The sequence below is a fragment of the Lithobates pipiens genome, unplaced genomic scaffold (genome assembly GCF_037356315.1).
Source record: "Lithobates pipiens isolate NorthernLeopardFrog02 unplaced genomic scaffold, aLitPip1_a1.2 Scaffold_22, whole genome shotgun sequence".
In the NCBI taxonomy this organism is placed as follows: Eukaryota; Metazoa; Chordata; class Amphibia; order Anura; family Ranidae; genus Lithobates; species Lithobates pipiens.
In genome coordinates, this window is record NW_027507784.1 from 277,233,378 (window position 1) to 277,253,784 (window position 20,407).

General features: G+C 44.3%; 1 protein-coding gene across 1 annotated transcript in view; it reads left to right on the forward strand.

The window, feature by feature from the left end:
• The window catches only part of LOC143924670 (cytochrome P450 2K1-like), a 190,734-nt gene that overhangs the window by 18,282 nt on the left and 152,045 nt on the right, over positions 1-20,407 (forward strand). The window contains exons 3-4 of the mRNA XM_077449074.1: positions 3,040-3,189; positions 11,122-11,282. Coding sequence (XP_077305200.1) covers positions 3,040-3,189; positions 11,122-11,282 — 311 coding nt within the window. The remainder of the gene's footprint in view (positions 1-3,039; positions 3,190-11,121; positions 11,283-20,407) is intronic.

Consider the following 20,407-nt stretch of genomic DNA (forward strand, 5'->3'; position numbering starts at 1 on the left):
GAGATCGGCTTCGGGTGCCGACATCGCGGGCGCGCTGGACAGGTAAGTGTCACTATTTTAAAAGTCAGCAGCTGCAGTATTTGTAGCTGCTGGCTTTTAAAAAAAAAAAAAAAACGCGGAGTCCCGGTGGACTCCCGCTTTAAATTTCTAAAACCATTGTTTTGTTTTTCTTCTTCTGTAGAACAGTACTAATTGCGCCGACTCATGCCACCTAGTGGTATGCAGTCTTTAACCCAAAAACTGTTTAAGTATTGTTGACACGGTGGATGTTCCATTCTCTGTGTGATTGACTTTGACTAATTACCCCAAAGTTCAGTAACTTGAAGAAAAATGCAAAGGAAGTGAAGACCCGGAGAAGCTCTCCCTGCAAAGTTTAAAGTCTTGGCTCAGGAACAGTTCACCAGTAGAAACGGGGATCAGGCAAAGTTAAGTCTCTTCCCCTGTGCATCCACAGTAGTAGCAAAGTACACAGCACTGTCTTTATCCGGTCTGCAGATCACAACTTTGTCCTCATAGATGTGCCGACCGTAACTCCAATGCCGTTCATAAAGCTCCGGTGAAAGGGCCTTTTTCCGGAGCAGCTTTGGTACTTTTAAATAGCTCCAAATATTGTCCTCGTACCAGGCCTCACAGTTCTTTTCAATAACAGTCATAATGTCCATTGGAACATAGGGGAATTCCAACCCTTACTCATTAGCCACTCTCTTATGAAGAAGTCTCTGTGACCTTGCAAGTCTCGGTAATGCATGGGTACTTCCTTCCCCGGGTGGTATGCAGGAGTTTGGGGACCATTGCACCAACATGGCATAGTCCCTAATCAGTGTGGGCAAATTCACGGGTTTAGGGAGAGTCACATTTACCGTGATGGGGTTTTCCGCACTCAGCGTTCCATCCCCTGAGGTTAGAGATAGCCAGTCCGAAACATCTGTACAAGTGGCGGCTACATCATCCCCTCCAGCCCACAACAACTCCTCTGGCAATATTCCCAAAATGTCATCATCTTCAACATCTGACAAAGACTCTAACTTTTTTCCAAAGCAACCTTCTTCCGCAGATTGGATCCAGCCGAACTCGGTGGCGGAGCTTTCCGTTGACTCCGGGAAGACTTTGTGTGCCTCACTTTCTCCAAAGGAGGCATAGTCATTTCCCTAACAGTGGAAGAAGCAGTGTCCATCTGTTCCAGAGTGGTTTCCTCAGCAGTCTCAGTAACAGACGTAGCGGCATCCCCCTCGGGGATGTCAGCAACAACAGGTGTCACTGTGGTGGAAGGCTTTACCGAGGGGGCGAAGATGGCTGACTCCTCGGTTGTCACGCCCGTGGTCCAGTCCATGTGATAGGCCTTTGGTAATGTGACTGACTGCTCCACCTTGAAAGTGTACTCTCCACACTTCTTGCATCTGGAGAAACGCCGATGGTTAGCGACCAGGCCGTCGCACTTCCCAGGCCTTCGATGTCTCCAGTGGTGTAGAGTATGAACCACCCCTGCAGCAGCAAGCGAAAGCCTGTGTCTGTGAGCAAGGTACCAGGCAGCAGTATTCCCATGGGACCCCTTCCAAGAGGCTATTATTTGCAAACGTCAACCATTGAACAGTCTTTTAACTTGGGATCAGAGGGTTGGAAGGGAAAGTTCATGTACTCTCAATGTCAAAGTCTATAAACGTTAAGGAACTTGCTTATTTTGACTGCATCCAGAGAATAGCCATTCACAGCTGGATGAGCACTCAGGTTGGACAGTCCCTCTCTCACAAGGCCTAGCAGCCAACAAGGTGCTTACTCAGGAACAAATTCTTTATCACTGACGTTGTTGCAGAACACGTAGGGAAACTAAGCTGTAGAACACTCGTAGGATACCTGGATCTTTCAGCCCACTTGGCGATATCCCCCAAGACCGGATTCTCTCGGTTACTTCAGCACTTCCAGGCTCCTGTTAAGAAAACCAACCTCACGAGCGGTATTCTTCTAAAGAGTCCTCCCCTGGAATGCTCGAAGTACACTAGGTCTCTCCTGGACCGGAGACAGTACCCATCCACCTCGGAATCCCTTCTTAGTTCCTTTGCCTTGGGCTAGCCAGCCCCGAAGCATCAACGTCGCACCCCAGGCCATAGCCTTCCCGGGGGCTGGTCAGGAGGACCAGGACCATATACTCAGCACAGCATACTGGACCGGAACCCAGAACCACGTGAGGTCCGTGTGTTAAATACCCTCTCCTTGAGGGCACAAGGGGAGGGCCACTCCCACTGACCTGACTCCGAGAGGGAATAATTCAAGCGCCTAACCAGACCATAGTTCCACGCCTGCCACCAGAGGCAGTGCCCCCTGTGGCCAGGCTGAACATCTCAGTCTAGTCAGACTGACACCGAAGCCAAATTTAGTCAAATAGGCCAAAACCAAACTGTAGTTTGGGTAAAGCATTAACTTTGAAAACATAGCGATTGCTCTTCAGGAGCACACCGCTACACATGCACAAGGTTTGAGTGTACATGTTTGCCCTAACACAGCAATAATATATATAGAGATTGCAGGTGCAAAATTATTACTGTCTAGGCTTTTATTTTATTTTTAAATTACCCAGCAACTGGATTTCCCCATTGAGAGGTGAATGATGTTTACTGATTATTTATTGTGTGCTTTTACCTTTTTAAAGTTTACTTTAGAAAATAAAATACAGAGAATAAACACAAGGGGCATTACTTACCATTGGTGAAATGTGTCCTTTGTGCTGCCGTATCCTTGTTGAGTAGAAATCTTCTTCCTCTGAAACCCCCCACTGTAATTGTCTGGTGGGGTGGGAGTTAATAGAACAAAGTCACAGACATTTATCAAGAGTGTCCAACTGTGTCTACAATTTCTGCCGACCTCAGAGACAGTAATTACAGCTTCTATGTATGAAACAGGATCTTTGAATGGAGGCAGACCTTCCAATCATCATCCGCTCATCCTCCATTCATAGATAACGTTTCATTTATAGACTGAGGCTTTAAATGAAGACCACAGTGTATGATAATAACACTTGCTTACGTGGTATTATGTGTATTTCAGGCATTGCGCTTACTAATGGAGAAAATTGGAAAGCCATTAGGAGGTTCACACTCTCAACTCTACGAGACTTTGGAATGGGAAAGAAAACAATAGAAGCCAGGATACAAGATGAATTAATTCCTCTTCTAGAAAATTTCAAGTCGCACAATGGTAACACATTCTATTAAACGGAAAGTGTTCAAAAAGTATGCATATTATTTACATGGGAAGATGGCAATTCTTAGAAGGCACCTGAACTCTGAAGGTTTTGCTATAAAAGGCAAGCAGAGAGCAAAGGTTTAATCCCAAGTATTGCCTTTGGTCTACTTGCAGCTGGTTATGTTCCCAATACTGATGTGCCATTTTTTGTCCTGCACTGTGTTTTTGTGTGGAGATGGCCATCTTGGAGGAACAGGGCTGATGATTGGTGACGTGGTGACTGATGGGTAATATTCAAGAAGTTGTCTAGGTGCAGAAATCACAGATCCACAAAATGAATGAAGCAAAATGGGGATTTCCTGACACTGCATATCCTCAGTTACAGGAAGTCCCCGAGTTACAAACACAATAGGGACTGTAGGTTTGTTTGTAAGTTGAAGTTGTTTGTAAGTCGCAACACTGCATTCATAAGTGTAACGTTCGCCTGTGCATGGATGTGGGATGTTCCGGGCACTTGTTATGTTATCTGGGGCTCTTCTGGCCATGCAGTACATGTAGTACTGCAGTATGGCATGTGTCCGGAGGTATCCAGGACCAGCGTGGCTGGCATTTGAGGCTGTTCGTAAGTAGGAGTCATTCGTAACTAGGGTGTTCGTAAATTGGGGACTGCCTGTATAGCTTATTCACCACCAAGGAAAATAGTGGAGCACAGCAGTGGCATCACCAAATCTCACTACTAATCACATGAGAATTGTGGTCACAGGTACAGTGCTTTAAATCTCATACAGCTGTACAACTCGAGGCACAGCAAATTTAAGGGGAACCCTACACCAAAAAAAACCAAACCCATGCTTCTCTTTTAATTCGAATTGTTCCACAAATTTGTAATTCGTTAGAAAATGAATAAATAAAACAAATTTTAATGAAATTAAAGGAATTCTGAAACGAATCATCAAAATTACATTTGTAACAAAACAAATCTATCTGAAATTAACCATTACAAATTTTTCCATTCTGCACATGTCTAGAACTGAATAAATTTTTCCCTGAGAAGAGATTGTGCTAAACCACTTCTGGACCGAGCCTATTTTTGATAGTTGCTGTTTACAAGTTAAAATAATTTTTCTTTGCTAGAAAATGACTTAGAACCCCCAAACATTATATATTTTCTTTTCAGGCACCTTAGGGAATAAACGGAAGATTGTTGCAATACTTTATGTTACACCGTATTTGCATAGCGGTCTTGCAAACCCAATATTTTTTTTAAAAAATACACTTTTTTGAATTAAAGGAATGATAGTGGTAAAAAAAGAAAAAAAAAACACTTGGTGATTTAACATATCTTTTTTTTTGTACAATTCTCCTTTAAAGATGTGTGGCCAGAGGTGTGTCCTATGCCAGCATACTTTTACTGATAGGTGTTTCTCATTCCCATCTCAAAATATTGGGAGGTATGGGTTATGTCAGCTATCTGCTACCATAATAATATACAGTGGGCGGTCCAGAAGTGGTTAAGGGGGGTATGATCGCCTTGTATAAATGCACAAATGGCCCATATAGTAAACTTGGAGGAAGAGAGGTTTAACCTCTGCATATGAAAAGGTTTCTTAAAAATAAGCTGTGAAAACTTACGTTTCCACAGGAGCCATTTCCACAATACTAAATAGATTGTTATTTTTTTAGCCACGTGTCCATAAGGACTATTGTTTCCACTTTTGTGCACATATTAAAATTGTAATTTTAGGCCTGGAGAATAGGTAAACCCCACAAACAGTGTATATTTCCTGAAAGCAAAGACTGTGAATAAAATATAAAGTGCTTGTAGTTTCAGGTTTGTATGTCACATGATATTAAGTGCATATGTTTATCAAATGCAAATTTAGAATAAATTAAAGTTTCTCTTATATTCACCGACTGACACAGCTTTCTCTCTTTAGACCCTTGGGTTGTTATGCCACCTTCAGGAGAGGACTAGGCAATACATGTTAACATGTGATAATAAAACTAGAACTTTCTAGTTCCGCCCAAGGGGCAGTCCCTTAGGTAACAACCCCTCAGCCTCAGTTTTATTTTGCCTAGTGAAGGACATAGGAACCCTGACGGGCCCATTGGTTTGCCTTTTTTTCTTCAGAAGCTTGGCTTTTTGCGCAAGATGATAGATCCTGTGATCTACTATCAACAGCTGGCTGGGTGACAGGCTGGATACCCTTATCTTTGTAGTCTCCCCCAGCCTGGCCATCGAGCATGTGCAGGTCGCAGCTCTGCGCTAGGCCGGCCACGACGAAACCTCAGCTCCAGAGGTCGTTGGGTGAGCTTTTATGCTTCGGGGTACACATATGACCGGGGAACTGATGTATATGTCACAGTGTGCTGGGCCAGCAGCCACCCTGTACTGATCAGAGAGTGGGTCTGTAACTGAATGTCTCCCAGCTCCTCAGGACTGGTAAGTACAGCTCTCCCTGCCTCGGTGGGGCTGAGCAACTGGGCATTCTCTGGGTTGTCTCATGTCCTTGGAGGTGCTTGTGAGGCTGGGTCTGTGTCCTTTACAGCACTGTTCACCGCCATTTGTTTCAGCTCTGTCCCTCATGGGTTTTGCATTAGCGGCCATCTTAGGTGTGGGCAAGGGAAAGCATGCTCTCCTGGGCTTCGGTGGCCATTTTCCCTGTGATATGTCCTTATACTGGATGCCGCCGGCCATTTTCTAGAAGCCTGAACAAGTTTTCAGCGTTCTCTAGCGGCAGCATGTGCCCCTGTGCTCTGGCGGCCATTTTCCTTGTGTTTTGTGTCCTTATACTGGATGCTGGGCACCATTTTCTTGACGCCTGAGCACATTGAAGAGCGGTTTCAGCGCCATTAGCAGCAGCTTCCACTGATGCAGAGCTGATTCTTCTGCACCTGGGAGCCAACAGAAACTACATGCACTACCTGCTGGATAGCGCAGAACCTTTCAGGGTGGTAAGTCCTGCGGGAAAGAGCCCCTCAGCCGGTAGCAGTAAGGAGGGTGGGACTGTCACTGTCCTAAGTCCCCTTCAGGTGGCAGACGGGGTAGGGTCAGCATGGCTTCAGAAACTGGTGTTTCTTCCCCCGAAATCCAGCCAATAGCAACCGGTTCGCCTGCACAGTGCCTTGTCAGCGGTCCTCAATTCGTTTGTTGCCAAGATGGAGGCGGTGCATAGGCACAAGGTGCTAAAAAGCGGCGCCTACCCCCGTCCTCTGTGGAGAGCTCTGACGCAGACTTGGGCCCTGCTGAGGCTGGTCACTCCTGCTCTGTAGTTTCAGATGACTCTGACCAGGACCATTCAGACAGTGAGGATGAGTCCCCGTCTGGGTCCGTGCGCAACAAAGCGCTTGTTGGAGCACTTATCTCAGCTGTGCATGATACCCTAAAGATTCAGAAGCTGATGTAGCGATCCCTTTTGGGTCCTGTAAGCCAGCCATTTACAAGGAATGGGGTCAACCTCAATGGACCTTTTCGGTCCCCAAATACATGGCGGTCAAGACCCCATATCTCACCTCTAGGCTGGGAAGCCTAAAATAAAAAAAATAAAAAAAACGATCCTGGCTTCCCAGCCAAAACGGTGCCCTTAATTTGAATGCAGAGGCCGGGCGTGATGTCATAACATCGCGCCCGGCCTCCGAACGATCATAGAGACTCCGGGGACAATCTGGTCCGCCGGAAATCTCTATGGTAACTTCTGGGGGCCGGCAGATCCTGTGACCGACTCACCGATGGAAGCGGTGAGTCAGTACAAGCACCGGCGGGCGGCGGGAGGGGGGGTGTCCCCTCCTGCTTCCTGTAAGAACGATCAAGCGGTGGAACAGCCACTATGATCTTTTTTATGGTGCAGGGAATCGCCGGCTGAAAACGCAATATCTGAATGATGTCTGTGGCCTCAGGCATCATTCAGATATTACACCACAAAGCCCATGACGCCAATAGACGTAGTATGGGCGCCAAGTGGTCAAGTTAATGCACTGTTGCATTTGTTACCGCAGTCTTTGGTGCGGTTTGAGGGTAGGGCTTCTCCGTTGAGGAACACCCTGTTTTTTTGTGGTGGTTTTTTCCACACACTGTAGTTTTTTGTGGGTGAAGTTTGTACTAGCTCCCACATGCCATGGTGGATGAAGTTTTATGCTGTTTTCCCACCCCTCATTTTGGCACTGCTTGGAGACGTTCCAATGGTTTAAAGAGAGAAAGCTGGGTCAGTCTGTGAATATAAAACAAAATATGATTTTTTGTACTCACAGTAAAATCCTTTTCTCTGTAATTCACCGACTGACACATCACCCGCCCCTCATATTTTTCTTTACGTTATACTGCTTGTTGACGTACTGAGGCTGCAGTAGCATGCTGAGGGGTTGTTACCTAAGGGACCGCCCCCTTAGGCGGAACTAGAAAGTTCTAGATTTATTATCACATATTAACATGTAATGTCTAGTCCTTTCCTGAAGGTAGCATAACAACTGAATGGTCTAAAGAGAGAAAGCTGTGTCAGTCGGTGAATTACAGAGAAAAGGATTTTAAAATAGACAAAAATATAACATATTTTATATAGCTGCAAACCTGCAAAATAGCGACAAATTTTGGTACCCAAAATTGTCCATAGACATTGCTTTAAAAACTTTTACAGGTTTATCAGTTTTATAGCCGACCATAAATAGTGCTCCTATTTGAATTGCTCTCACTCCCTCATATGTTAAATGAGTAGTGCAGTAGCCGTGTTTGTACACATGCATGTGTACTTTGGGATGTGGGATTTTAAAGATTTTAACAAATAACTTTATTGCTCTCATCTAGGGGGCTAATAACACTCTTTGTGATGGTATTTTGCTGTGACAGATTATCTTTACTGAGATACTAGGGTTTTATTAGACCCCTGATGTCTCACCTGCCCTCCACTGAAGTTAATGAAGCACAGATTGTGCAGTAAGTTCAGCAGGTTGTGGAAGTGATCAGATGACTGTAGAGAATTAGTTCCACATGAAAGACCATCACCTGTACTACCACAATAAACACACTCCAGGCTGCTGTAGAATGTGTTTGAGTTCCCTGTCTACCAGCTGCCGGATTGTAACTGGCTGTTTTAAAGAGGAAGTAAACTTCCTCTGCTGACATTTACCTATAGGTAAGCCTATAGTAAGGCTTACCTACAGGTAGTGTCAATATCTCCTAAACATGTACCATTTAGGAGATATTTGCATTACGTGCAGCAAGTGACATCACAAGCGAATCGATCTGAAGGAATGATCACCGGTGCCGTTTCTTCTGAGCCCTGTGCCATGAACAGCGGCTCCTGTTATCGTCATCGCTGCTCCGACCAATCAAAGAGCAGGAGCCCGCAAACCTGGAAGCAAGACAGGTGAAAATGGAAGTGGCTGCAGCTCTGACGTAACGGTGCTGGAACAGCTTGATTTTAAGGTAAGTTTCACATAATGTGCTAGTATGCGATGCATTATGAGTTTACTGTGCAGGAAGAAAAACTAAATAAAAAAACGTCCAGTGGTATACAACCGCTTTAAGTGAAATACAACCCTTTTTGATTAAAAAAAATAAAAGGCACTGGTAGACAAATGGCTAAACTAGATGTGTTTTGAATATGCAGAATACAATATGTACAAGTAAACACACCGTGGATTTATCCTGGGAGTATCTAATTGTTTTAGAAAATTAGAAAGGATCCTTTTTTGGGAAAAAACGAAATCTCAGTATATAAGAGGTTTTTTTCATTCTTCTGAATCAACTGTAAGTTTAGGATTCTTTTGAGGCATGCTATGATTCTTGCTGCTGATCCCTCTGTCACTATTATATCTTGTAATGTCATACCCCTATTCAAAACCTTGTTACACTCAGAAGTGTCAGATAGTAGAGGTTCATGAAGCTTTTTAAAGGAGAAGTATGGCGAAAGATTTTTTTGGCCATACGTCTTTATGGATCACAGGAATGCAGTTTGCTCTGCACTTCTGTAATCTGTTTTCAGCTGACAGCAGGCCGAAGCCCGCTGACGTCACAGAGTCAGTCAAGGCTCTAAAAAGATCCCAACTATATATAGTATCTGCCCAGAAGCCTGGATCTGCACCTAAGCCAGCCCCTCCTGCCAGCTCCACAGCCCAGCGCTCCAGGGAGTTCTAGAGGAGAGAGCAGAGGGCCACTGACTGACAGTCACGGCTCTCTGCTCAGAGTGGAGGGGAGAGCTGAGCAATCAGCCTTTTTCCATGCTGCGTCCACATAGGTGAGTATAAATGTTTTTTTTTTCTTAAAACCCTTATCTCTTTTTTTAAGAAGACTAAAGAGATGAGCATAACGCTTGCTCTTTTACTGGGTATTGCTCTTGCACAGTTTCAGTTTTCAGCAACCTATGAGTGTGGCTTTAATAAATCGCGTATTATTAAGGTGCCTAAAAAATACCTATCTGGGTTGCTTATATCAACCAATATGTTCAGAAGTTTATATACAGGTTTAAATTGAAGGGAAGAATCTGAGTTATATCTTTAGGCTCCCACATGAGAGGTCCGATCTTTCTGGAAGACCCAATCAAACCCTTCATTCTCCTCCTATGGGCAGTCTGTTGTAACTGGACTTTTGTCTGTTTACACCTGGCTACCGCCGATCCAATTCCATCATGCAAAAATTAACAGAAGGGGATCCATTTTCCTCTGCTTGGCTGGATCAGACCAGAAGGCAGTCGGTCCATTTACATCCGACTGCCCATACAGCAGAGCTGGCTGTGTCCATTCTGCATAAGTGGAGCAGACACGGATGCTCCACTGGGAACCACATAGCCAGTGGCGTAACTAGAACCTTCAGGGCCCCGATGCAAGAAACCATGAAGGGCCCTCCTGAACCCCAGCCAGGGCCCTTCCCTCCGAGTCTGGCGGTGGAACTCCAGGGCGTGGTCACAGGTATGACCTTTGTGAGCCCTGTAGTTCCACCACTGGTATCAGTAGTTTTTATTTTATTTTATTTTTTTAGGTGCCCCATTGGGGGACTGTTACTAGGCAGGATGGGGTCCCCGTCCCCAGAAGAGATGAGCTCCTTTTCTCCAGGGCAGATGAAGTTACTGCCCCCAGGTGAGAAGGGGTCCCTGTCCCCAGGGGGAGATGGAGGGGGTATGTAATGGTGTGTGGGGGATGGGGTCCTCTCACTCACCATGACCAAGCTGTAGGCTGCCCACCATCCATGTTGGCCTGGGCTCCATCCAGTGTGCTGGACGGGCGATCAGCATATCTCCCAGAAAGACCTTTCATCATCTGTGTATGACGGGGGAGGAGGGGGGCTGGCAGACAAGCCTACAGTGTCCTCCAGGGAGCCGGCTCTCATAGGGCTGCACTGCATCTGTGTGCTTAAAGTTTGTTTACCCATGAGAAGTATGCAGTGCAGTGTGGGCCGGCCTCGGGGGGGGGGGGGGCGGGACTCTGGCTGGGGAGAACAGATATCGGACTGAGCGGCAATGCATGAAGCAGGAGAGGGGTACTCTGAGGAGCCGGCCGAGGACACAGGTCATGCGGGGAATGCACAACTAAAGAGCAGCCAGTGCGATAGTCGAGCATCGAGCTTTGCTAGTCACCCTCTACCTCCAGTCACCCGTGTGCATGGTGCACTGGTACCCCTAGCTGCCTATGCTGTTGCCGGCCATATGTAGAGGGGGCTGCATGGGCCCCCTGCATCACAGGGCCCGGTTACGGTCGCGACTGCTTCACCCCCTACAGTTACGCCCCTGCACATAGCACTATGCATATCCCCGTGGCTGGGATTTTGGAAGAAATGCAAGGACCTTTTCCCTGTGTTTTTTCTGTAGGGTTGCCCATGCAAATGCAGGCCCAGGAAACCAGCATACTATGAACCTAACCAAACATAAATATCCAAGACACAACATTGTTTCCTGGGGACTCTTTCAGATTAAATTAATGCAGGGTTTTCTTTTCCCTTTCTTTAATATGTTCCAGAGAAGCCATTTGACACAGACATCATAATGAACTGCGCAGTGTCTAATGTTATCTGCTCTATCATTTTTGGAGAAAGGTTTGAATACAATGACGCAAAGTTTAAAAAACGTATTCGATTATTGGGTGAAAATGAGAAACTGGCTGGTTCACCTAAGATGGTGGTAAGCATAGCATTTTAATATTTTATGGTCATTAGCTTAGACCTATTACAAATGTTAACATAAACCAAGTCCATAAAAAGTATTTGTCCCTTTGGAAGTTTTCATGTTTTACAATTATAGAGCACTGAATCATAGTGGATTTAGATTTTGTTTTCTAATTATAGAGAAATTGTGTCTTTTCATGTCAAGGTGACAGTATATATGTGCAAAATTATTCATTTGCTTCATTATGGTCTGTTAGAATAACCAGTGAAAGCAGTGGTGGCTTGTGCCCAAAATTTTTTTGGGAGGGAAGGGGGGGGGGGCACAAGCAACCTGAAAAATTCTGAAAAAATCTCATAAATTGCAGCCTCACTGTGCCCATTGAACGCTGCCACTGTGCCCATCAAATGCTGCCACTGTGCCCATCAAACACTCCCACAGTGCCCTCAAATGTAGCCACTGTGCCCATCGAATGCTGCCAATGTGACCCCCCCCACCCGCTTGCCATCTGCCCGACATTTACCCAGTCTCGGTGGGGCAGTGGGTGACGGCTAGCGAGCGGTGTCCTCCATGCTCCTCCATGTCTTCTCCCGTCCCCGCCAATAGGCGATTGGACGCCAATCACAGTGCCTGTGGTTTCAGCCAATCAGGTGACAGGTAACAGACCTGAGTACCTGATTGGCGGAGAGCTGGTTCAGTGTTAAGAAAGCGAATATTCATTCGCTTTTCTAACACACCTGGGTGTGGCTATAATCAGGTGCTTCAAAAATATCCCCCTCTGTTGTAATTCAGATGCCTGGAAAGGGGCTGGGCACCTGAATTGGGGTTGGCAGTGGAGGCCATGGATAGTATGCAATGTATGAATCTATCCATTGGTCATAGAGGGGGTGGCTGGAGAGAGGCACCCCTGTGCTGTGCTGCACTCGTCAGTTATATTGCTCCTAGCACTACAGAGCACCCCCACAATGCTATAGAGACAATGAGTGTGTGTGTGTGTGTGTGTGTGTGTGTGTGCGGGGGGGGGGGGGGGGTGGGGTTGTGACAACACAATATTATATTCACATTCACAACCCTTGCAGCTCTTCCAACAATTGTGTGCTAAATGCACTTAGATGTTAAACTTCAAGGTTACCACTATGGATGAGCACTAGATATCGATATATGCCCCTAAACATCCAACTTCACATAAACATAAACTGCAAACAAAAAACGTGTTATGATAACAGATGATATAATACTAATTCTTGTGTTCACAAAATATAAATGTCCATGATAAAATAATTCAATGTGCCCTTAACAGTGTGCTTGAAGCCTGTTAATCATGATCCATACAATTTATGGAGACAAAAGTGCTCTCCAAACGGTTCTCATCAGTGATTCCACTCCACCCCTCTTATACACTGAGACTCACCAGATTTTTGGATCCAGGGTTCAAGTGGGTCTATACAGTGTTCTTGTGTTATTTCCCGAATCAGGATATCTGGTTTCCCACTGCCTTTATAGTCCCCCTCTCTGTCTTTGGGGGGACTATCAGCTCAGGGATGGAAAACCAAACAGGATAATTTTGGAACCAGTTTATTAGAACGAGTGAAGCTTTGACAGGTAAAAACATCCACTCACATGCTCCAGCGCCCAAGCCAGCACCCAGCAGATTCCATCAGTGTAATCTATCCAAAAAATTCTAACCACCACTGTCCCAATATGGCATAGCGGTGTGTGTACCACCAGCCCAGAAATCTCGCCACCAGAAGTGATGTCAGCAGTTACGTAACCCTCTCTATGCGTTTTTTTGTTTGCGGTTTATTTTCACGTGGAGTTGGATATTTAATGACATATATTGATACCTAGCGCTCATCCATTGCGTTAACCTTGATAGATACGATATGCTGAATGAGCATTTTCACCTTAGGACAGGAAGTATGTTACTTCATCTGGTGAAAATAATGAAAAGCTGGAACCTGCAAAATATTGAACTGTTCTTGGGTTTAGGTATGTTTTAAGCTACAAAAAAAGAAAAATTGACTGCAGAAATATATACACCATTCATTAGTATATAGTAGATGCATCTTTGGTAGCAATTATAGCCTTGAATCTGTGTCATTAGGTCTATATATGCTTTGCAAATCTGGACATTGCATGTGTTTCTCCAATCCCCTTTTCAAAATAGCTCAAGTCTTGTCCACTTGTACGTGGATTGTAAGTAAACAAGCCTTTTCTTGTCTAACTACATCCACAATAGACATGTGCATTCGTTTTCGTCCGAATGCATTTTCGTCCGAATTTCAGCTATTTTCGTTTTCGTTTTGACAAACGATAACGAAAGCACAAAATCCGAAAAACGAAAGATCCGACATAAATAAATGCTTTATTTTCGTTTTCATTGTTACAACAGTTCGATATAGAATAGGAGATTCGACATGACTCTGACGATAACAATCTGTCTATAGAACCTGTGGTCGAATGTGCTTAACCTTACCTCTATTAGTCCAAGATTATATAGAGAAAATATTCGACAGAGAAAAAAGATTTGACAGAGAGAAAAGATTCTGCAAGTTACTGTCCTAAAAAGTGTTTGGGGACCCGGGTCCTGCCCCAGGGGACATGTATCAATGCAAAAAAAAGTTTTAAAAACGGCCGTTTTTTCGGGAGCAGTGATTTTAATAATGATTAAAGTGAAACAATAAAAGTGTAATATTCCTTTAAATTTCGTAGGGGGGGGTTGTCTATAGTATGCCTGTGAAGGGGCGCATGTTTCCCGTGCTTAGAATTGTCCCTGCACAAAGTGTCATTTATGCAGGAAAAAAAGTCCTTTAAAATCACTCGCAGCTATTATGAATTGTCGGCTCCCGTAATACAGAGAACACTCATTGAAAGTCATTGATAAAAAAATAAATAAATAAATAAAAAAAAAAGCGTGGGGGTCCCCCAAATTCAATTTCCAGGCCCTTCAGGTCTGGTATGGATATTAAGGGGAACCCTGCCTCAAATTTAAGAAAAAATTTGACGTGGGGTTCCCCCTAAAAATCCATACCAGACCCTTTATCCGAGCACGCAACCTGGCAGGCCGCAGGAAAAGAGGGGGGGACGAGAGAGCGGCCCCCCCTCCCTCCTGAACCGTACCAGGCCACATGCCCTCAACATTGGGAGGATGCTTTGGGGGTCCGTGACCCCTCAAAGCACCTTGTCCCCATGTTGATGAGGACAAGGGCCTCATCCCCACAACCCTGGCCGGTGGTTGTGGAGGTCTGCGGGCGGGGGGCTTATCAGAATCTGGAAGCCCCCTTTAACAAGGAGACCCCCAGATCCCGGCCCCCCCCCCCCTGTTTGAAATGGTAAGGGGGTACAAAAGTACCCCTACCATTTCACAAAGAAAGTGTAAAAAATGGTTAAATAAAACAAACACACTTTTGAAAAATTCCTTTATTAAAAATAAAAAAAAGATTCCAGCGGCGGTAATCCACTCTTGCTATCCATCGACGGACGGTCATCTCTCCAGCGATGTCTAATATCATCCAGCGCAGCGCAGCATCCTTCTTCTGTCTCCGTGGAGGAGACACTACAGACATTCCGGCAGCTTGACGTTTCTTATATAGGGTGGGCGGGGCCACCCGTCACCTGACCCCGCCCCCCTCTGACGCAAGGGGAAACCCGGGGTTCCCTGTGACGTAGGGGTGACCCGCACCCCTCTGATGTAACACAGGCAGGTTTCCGTTACATCAGAGGGGGGCGGGGTCACCCATACGTCACGGGGAACCCCGGGTTTCCCCTTGCGTCAGAGGGGGGCGGGGTCAGGTGACGGGTGGCCCCGCCCTCCGTATATAAGAAACGTCAGCACCGGAATGCCTCCAGTGTCTCCGTGGAGGAGACAGAAGAAGGATGCTGCGCTGCGCTGGATGACATTAGACATCGATGGAGAGCTGACCGTCCGTCGCTGGATAGCAAGAGTGGATTACCGCCGCTGGAATCTTTTTTTTATTTTTAATAAAGGAATTTTTCAAAAGTGTGTTTGTTTTATTTAACCATTTTTTACACTTTCTTTGTGAAATGGTAGGGGTACTTTTGTACCCCCTTACCATTTCAAACAGGGGGGGGGGCCGGGATCTGGGGGTCCCCTTGTTAAAGGGGACTTCCAGATTCTGATAAGCCCCCCGCCCGCAGACCTCCACAACCACCGGCCAGGGTTGTGGGGATGAGGCCCTTGTCCTCATCAACATGGGGACAAGGTGCTTTTAAGGGGTCACGGACCCCCAAAGCATCCTCCCAATGTTGAGGGCATGTGGCCTGGTACGGTTCAGGAGGGAGGGGGGGCCGCTCTCTCGTCCCCCCCTCTTTTCCTGCGGCCTGCCAGGTTGCGTGCTCGGATAAAGGGTCTGGTATGGATTTTTAGGGGGAACCCCACGTTAATTTTTTTTTTAATTTGACGCGGGGTTCCCCTTAATATCCATACCAGACCTGAAGGGTCTGGTTATGGATATTTAGGGGGAACCCCACGTCAAATTTTTTCTTAAATTTGAGGCAGGGTTCTCCTTAATATCCATACCAGACCTGAAGGGCCTGGTAATTGAATTTGGGGGACCCCCACGCTTTTTTTTTTATTTATTTATTTATTTATTTTTTTATCAATGACTTTCAATGAGTGTTCTCTGTATTACGGGAGCCGACAATTCATTATAGCTGCGAGTGATTTTAAAGGACTTTTTTTCCTGCATAAATGACACTTTGTGCCGGGACAATTCTAAGCACGGGAAACATGCGCCCCTTCACAGGCATACTATAGACAACCCCCCCCTACGAAATTTAAAGGAATATTACACTTTTATTGTTTCACTTTAATCATTATTAAAATCACTGCTCCCGAAAAAACGGCCGTTTTTAAAACTTTTTTTTGCATTGATACATGTCCCCTGGGGCAGGACCCGGGTCCCCAAACACTTTTTAGGACAGTAACTTGCAAATTAGCCTTTAAAATTAGCACTTTAGATTTTGAACGTTGGAGTCCCATAGACTTTAATAGGGTTCTAAAGTATGCTATATAGTTAGCTCCGTCGAATCTTCTTTATACATTCGACAGACACCATAAGCCTTCCAAGACAGATTCGACCGTAATTCATGTGGATTTTCGGACGAATGCAATTTTTGAACGAAAAACGAAATAAATAAAAACGAATTTCGGGAGTAACTAAATAAATTACGTTTTCAGACGAAAACGAAATTCCGAAACGAAATATTTTACTCTGCACATGTCTAATCCACAATTTGTATACTATGGGTGTGGACAGTGGTGTTTTTGCAATTCTTGTGTCATTATTATTATTATACAGGATTTATATAGCACCAACAGTTTGCACAGCACTTTTCAACAAGGGGGCAGGCAGTACAGTTACAATAAAATTCAATACAGGAGGAGTCAGAGGGCCCTGCTCATTAGAGGTTTCAATCTAGTTTTATCTTTATACTCGGGATCTTCATCTTCCTGGAAGACACTGGATTACAGGACTAGGCTTAGGTTTCCTGCAGGCTGCATTTTTTTTAACCATCTACTCATGCAAACATTCCCAAAGAACAATGCTACCATCACCATTCTGGTTGGTGGGTTTGGAATAATCTGCAGTGTTTGTCTCCTATGTGACTTCTGACAAACTGTGTCATATACATTTTATTTACCAGTGGCATTCTTTTTGCCCTGCTACAATAAATTTATAATTGACGAAGCCCCTGGGTAACAGTTGACCGGTATTGGCATAAGGGCTCATGGATAGGACCAAAGGCACAGCAGGAAACACAGACATCTGACATACTGTACCTTCGAATATGAGAGTTATTTGGATGACTTTGCTCTACAAGAGAGTAGAGCTGCATGATTAATCGTTGAGAATAGTTATCACAATTTTATTCCCTGTTGCGATCTTGAAAAAAGTTTTCCCGATTATTTTTATGCAGAGAATGCAGAGAATTTCCCACGATATTTGCACAAATGTTTATCAAAACAATATTTTTGCTAAAAATCCACTAAGTTCATGATTAGCAGATAAATATACAGCACATTTTACAAAATTACTACTAAATACAAAAGCTTAACCTGTACTGAATTAATAAATAACAAATATTTGGAACTTTTAAACTGCGCCTTTTTGCAAAATGGTGAAAACTGAACAGACGCAAATGTTTAAATGTCCAAATTTCTCTAAACATCTGAAGGTTTCATTTTTCCTTTACAGCTTTCAGAGTTTGTGGATGAACCCAAAACCCTATATTTTCAGAAAGCATATGACCTCTAGAATAAAAAGAAGGTGCTATTGATTTTTTAGACCCCATGGTATTTGTGCAAATGTTTATCAAACCAATATATTTGCAAAAATTACACTAAACCCATTATTAGCAGATAAAAACACACAGCAAATTTTACAAAATTCCTGCTAAAGCCATACTAAATATAAAAGCTTAATCTGTATGGAGTTAATAAATAACAAATCCTTGTAAATTTAAAATTGCGCCTTTTTGCAAAATGTTGAAAATCAAATGTACCCAAAAATTTCTCTAAAAATCTGGAGGTATTCATTTTTCACTTACAGCTTTCAGAGTTTGTAAAAGACCTCCCCAAACCCAAATATTTACTAAAAGCATATGACCTCTGGAATAAAAAGAAGGTAGAAGGTAATTTTTTAGGCCCCGCAGTATTTGTGCAAATGTTTATCAAAACAATATTTTTGCTAAAAATACACTAAAACCATTATTAGGAGATAAAAACAAGGCGAATTTTACAAAATTCCTGTTAAATTCCAACAAAAAAAACTTAACCTGTATGGAGTTAATACATAACAAATAGTTGTAGTTTTTATAATGCGCCTTTTGCAAAATGGTTAAAATTGAACGTACGCAAAAATGTAAATATACAAATTTCTCTAAAAATCAAAAGGTTTTCATTTTCCCCTTACAGTGTTCAGAATTTGTGAAAGGCCCCCAAACCATATATTTTCTGAAAGCATAGGACCAGTAGAATAAAAACAAAGGTGCTACAGATTTTTAAGGCAGGGTGATATTGGCGCAAATGTTTATCAAAACAATATAAAAATACACTAAAATCATTAATAGTGCACATAAACAAAACATAACTTACAAAATTGCTGCTAAATTGATACTAAAGCATAATTTACATGTGGCATACTAAAGTGTATACCAATGGGGGGGCATATTTACCCGCACAGGAATGCACAGGTTTTCCATGTATCCCTCTGTACAGGCAGCCCCATTTATGTCAATTGGGATGCAATGGCTGCACAGGCTGCTGTTGCCAATCTGACATCCGTGTGGGTGTGGGTACATGACCTCAAATGCAGACAGTATAAGCTCTGGGACATGAATGCGGACCTACATGGATGTAAAATTGAGAGTAATGGCTCTGTTCGTGCAGTTGCTACATCCCAAATTACATCGGTGGGACTGCCTACACAGAGATGCATGGAACACCTGTGCATCCCTGTAAAGAAACACTGTGTATGCCCTATGTGAACAAGGCCTTAGGCCCCTTTCACACAAGCAGAATGATCAGGTCTGCCTGTCCGTTTTTCAGGGGGGCCCAATCGGACCAGCCATTGTTCTCTATGGAGAGACTGATGTAAATGGACATGTGTCAGTGTGCATCCGCCTGCATCTGATCCAGTCCAGTCCCCTAAAAACAGACGGATGAGGATTCCATTCCCCATCCATCCAGCAGATCGGATAGTGTCCGATGGAAATGGACAGCCCCATAGAGAACAGTGGGCTGTGTCCGTGTCCTCTCTGCATCCTCTACATCAGCGGATCGGATACGGACCTGTCACCCACGTGTTCAGCGGGGATCAGCAGACAGATCCCTTGCTGAGTAGGTGGATATGCTTGACAGAGTCCATGTGAAAGGGGTCTTACCAGGAGTGGCTGATCCATTAGGGACGCTGGATTCATACGCTTGTATGAGTTTTTTTTTTTTCAAGTCACATGATTAGAGCCTAAAGCTCTAATTGGCCTGAAAATGGTTCAGCTCGGGGTGCAGAGCATTGCACCCTGAGCCCACCCACTTGTGTCAATAGTGAATTAATATTCACTATTGTCTTTCTGGCTTCTCCTCCTGGCCAATCAGGATGGATCGGGTTGAGATCTGGCGCTAAGGAAGCTGTGAAGGGGTGAGTGCGGGGGGGGGGGGGGGGGAGACTGTCAGTGTGGAGAGGCTGAGTGTGGAGAGGCTGAGTGCGGGCGGACCTGGGGGGGTTGTTTAGCGCCAGTCGCCACTGGGTCTTACTATTTTTTTTTAGTTAAATTTTTTCTTATATATATATATATATATATATTTTTTTTTTTTTTTTTTGGGGGAGGGGGGGTTTTTGGTGATATATCAGACCCCCATATCTATATTTTTGAGACAGAAAAGGGGACTGAAGTCCCTTTCTCTGTAGCACTTTACTTGAATAAAATAAGGAATCTGTATAGAGATTCCTAATTCATTCATAAAATGACACATAGTAACACTCAGTTTACGACGAACAGCTGTCAGCGTCAGTGGGCATATACAGTGGTGTGAAAAAGTGTTTGCCCCCTTCCTCATTTCCTGTTCCTTTGCATGTTTGTCACACTTAAGTGTTTCGGAACATCAAACCAATTTAAACAATAATCAAGGACAACACAAGTAAACACAAAATGCAATTTGTAAATGAAGGTGTTTATTATTAAAGGTGAAAAAAAATCCAAACCATCATGGCCCTGTGTGAAAAAGTGATTGCCCCCCTTGTTAAAACATGCTATAACTGTGGTTGTCCACACCTGAGTTCAATTTCTCTAGCCACACCCAGGCCTGATTATTGCCACACCTGTTCACAATCAAGGCATCACTTAAATAGGAGCTGCTTGACACAGTAAGGTCCACCAGAAGATCCTTAAAAGCTACACATCATGCCGAGACCCAAAGAAATTCAGGAACAATTGAGAAAGAAAGTAATTGAGATCTATCAGTCTGGAAAGGGTTATAAAGCCATTTCCAAAGCTTTGGGAATCCAGCGAACCACAGTGAGAGCCATTATCCACAAATGGCGAAGACATGGAACAGTGGTGAACCTTCCCAGGAGTGGCCGGCCGCCCAAAATTACCCCATCCTCTTGGATGAGCGACGACTC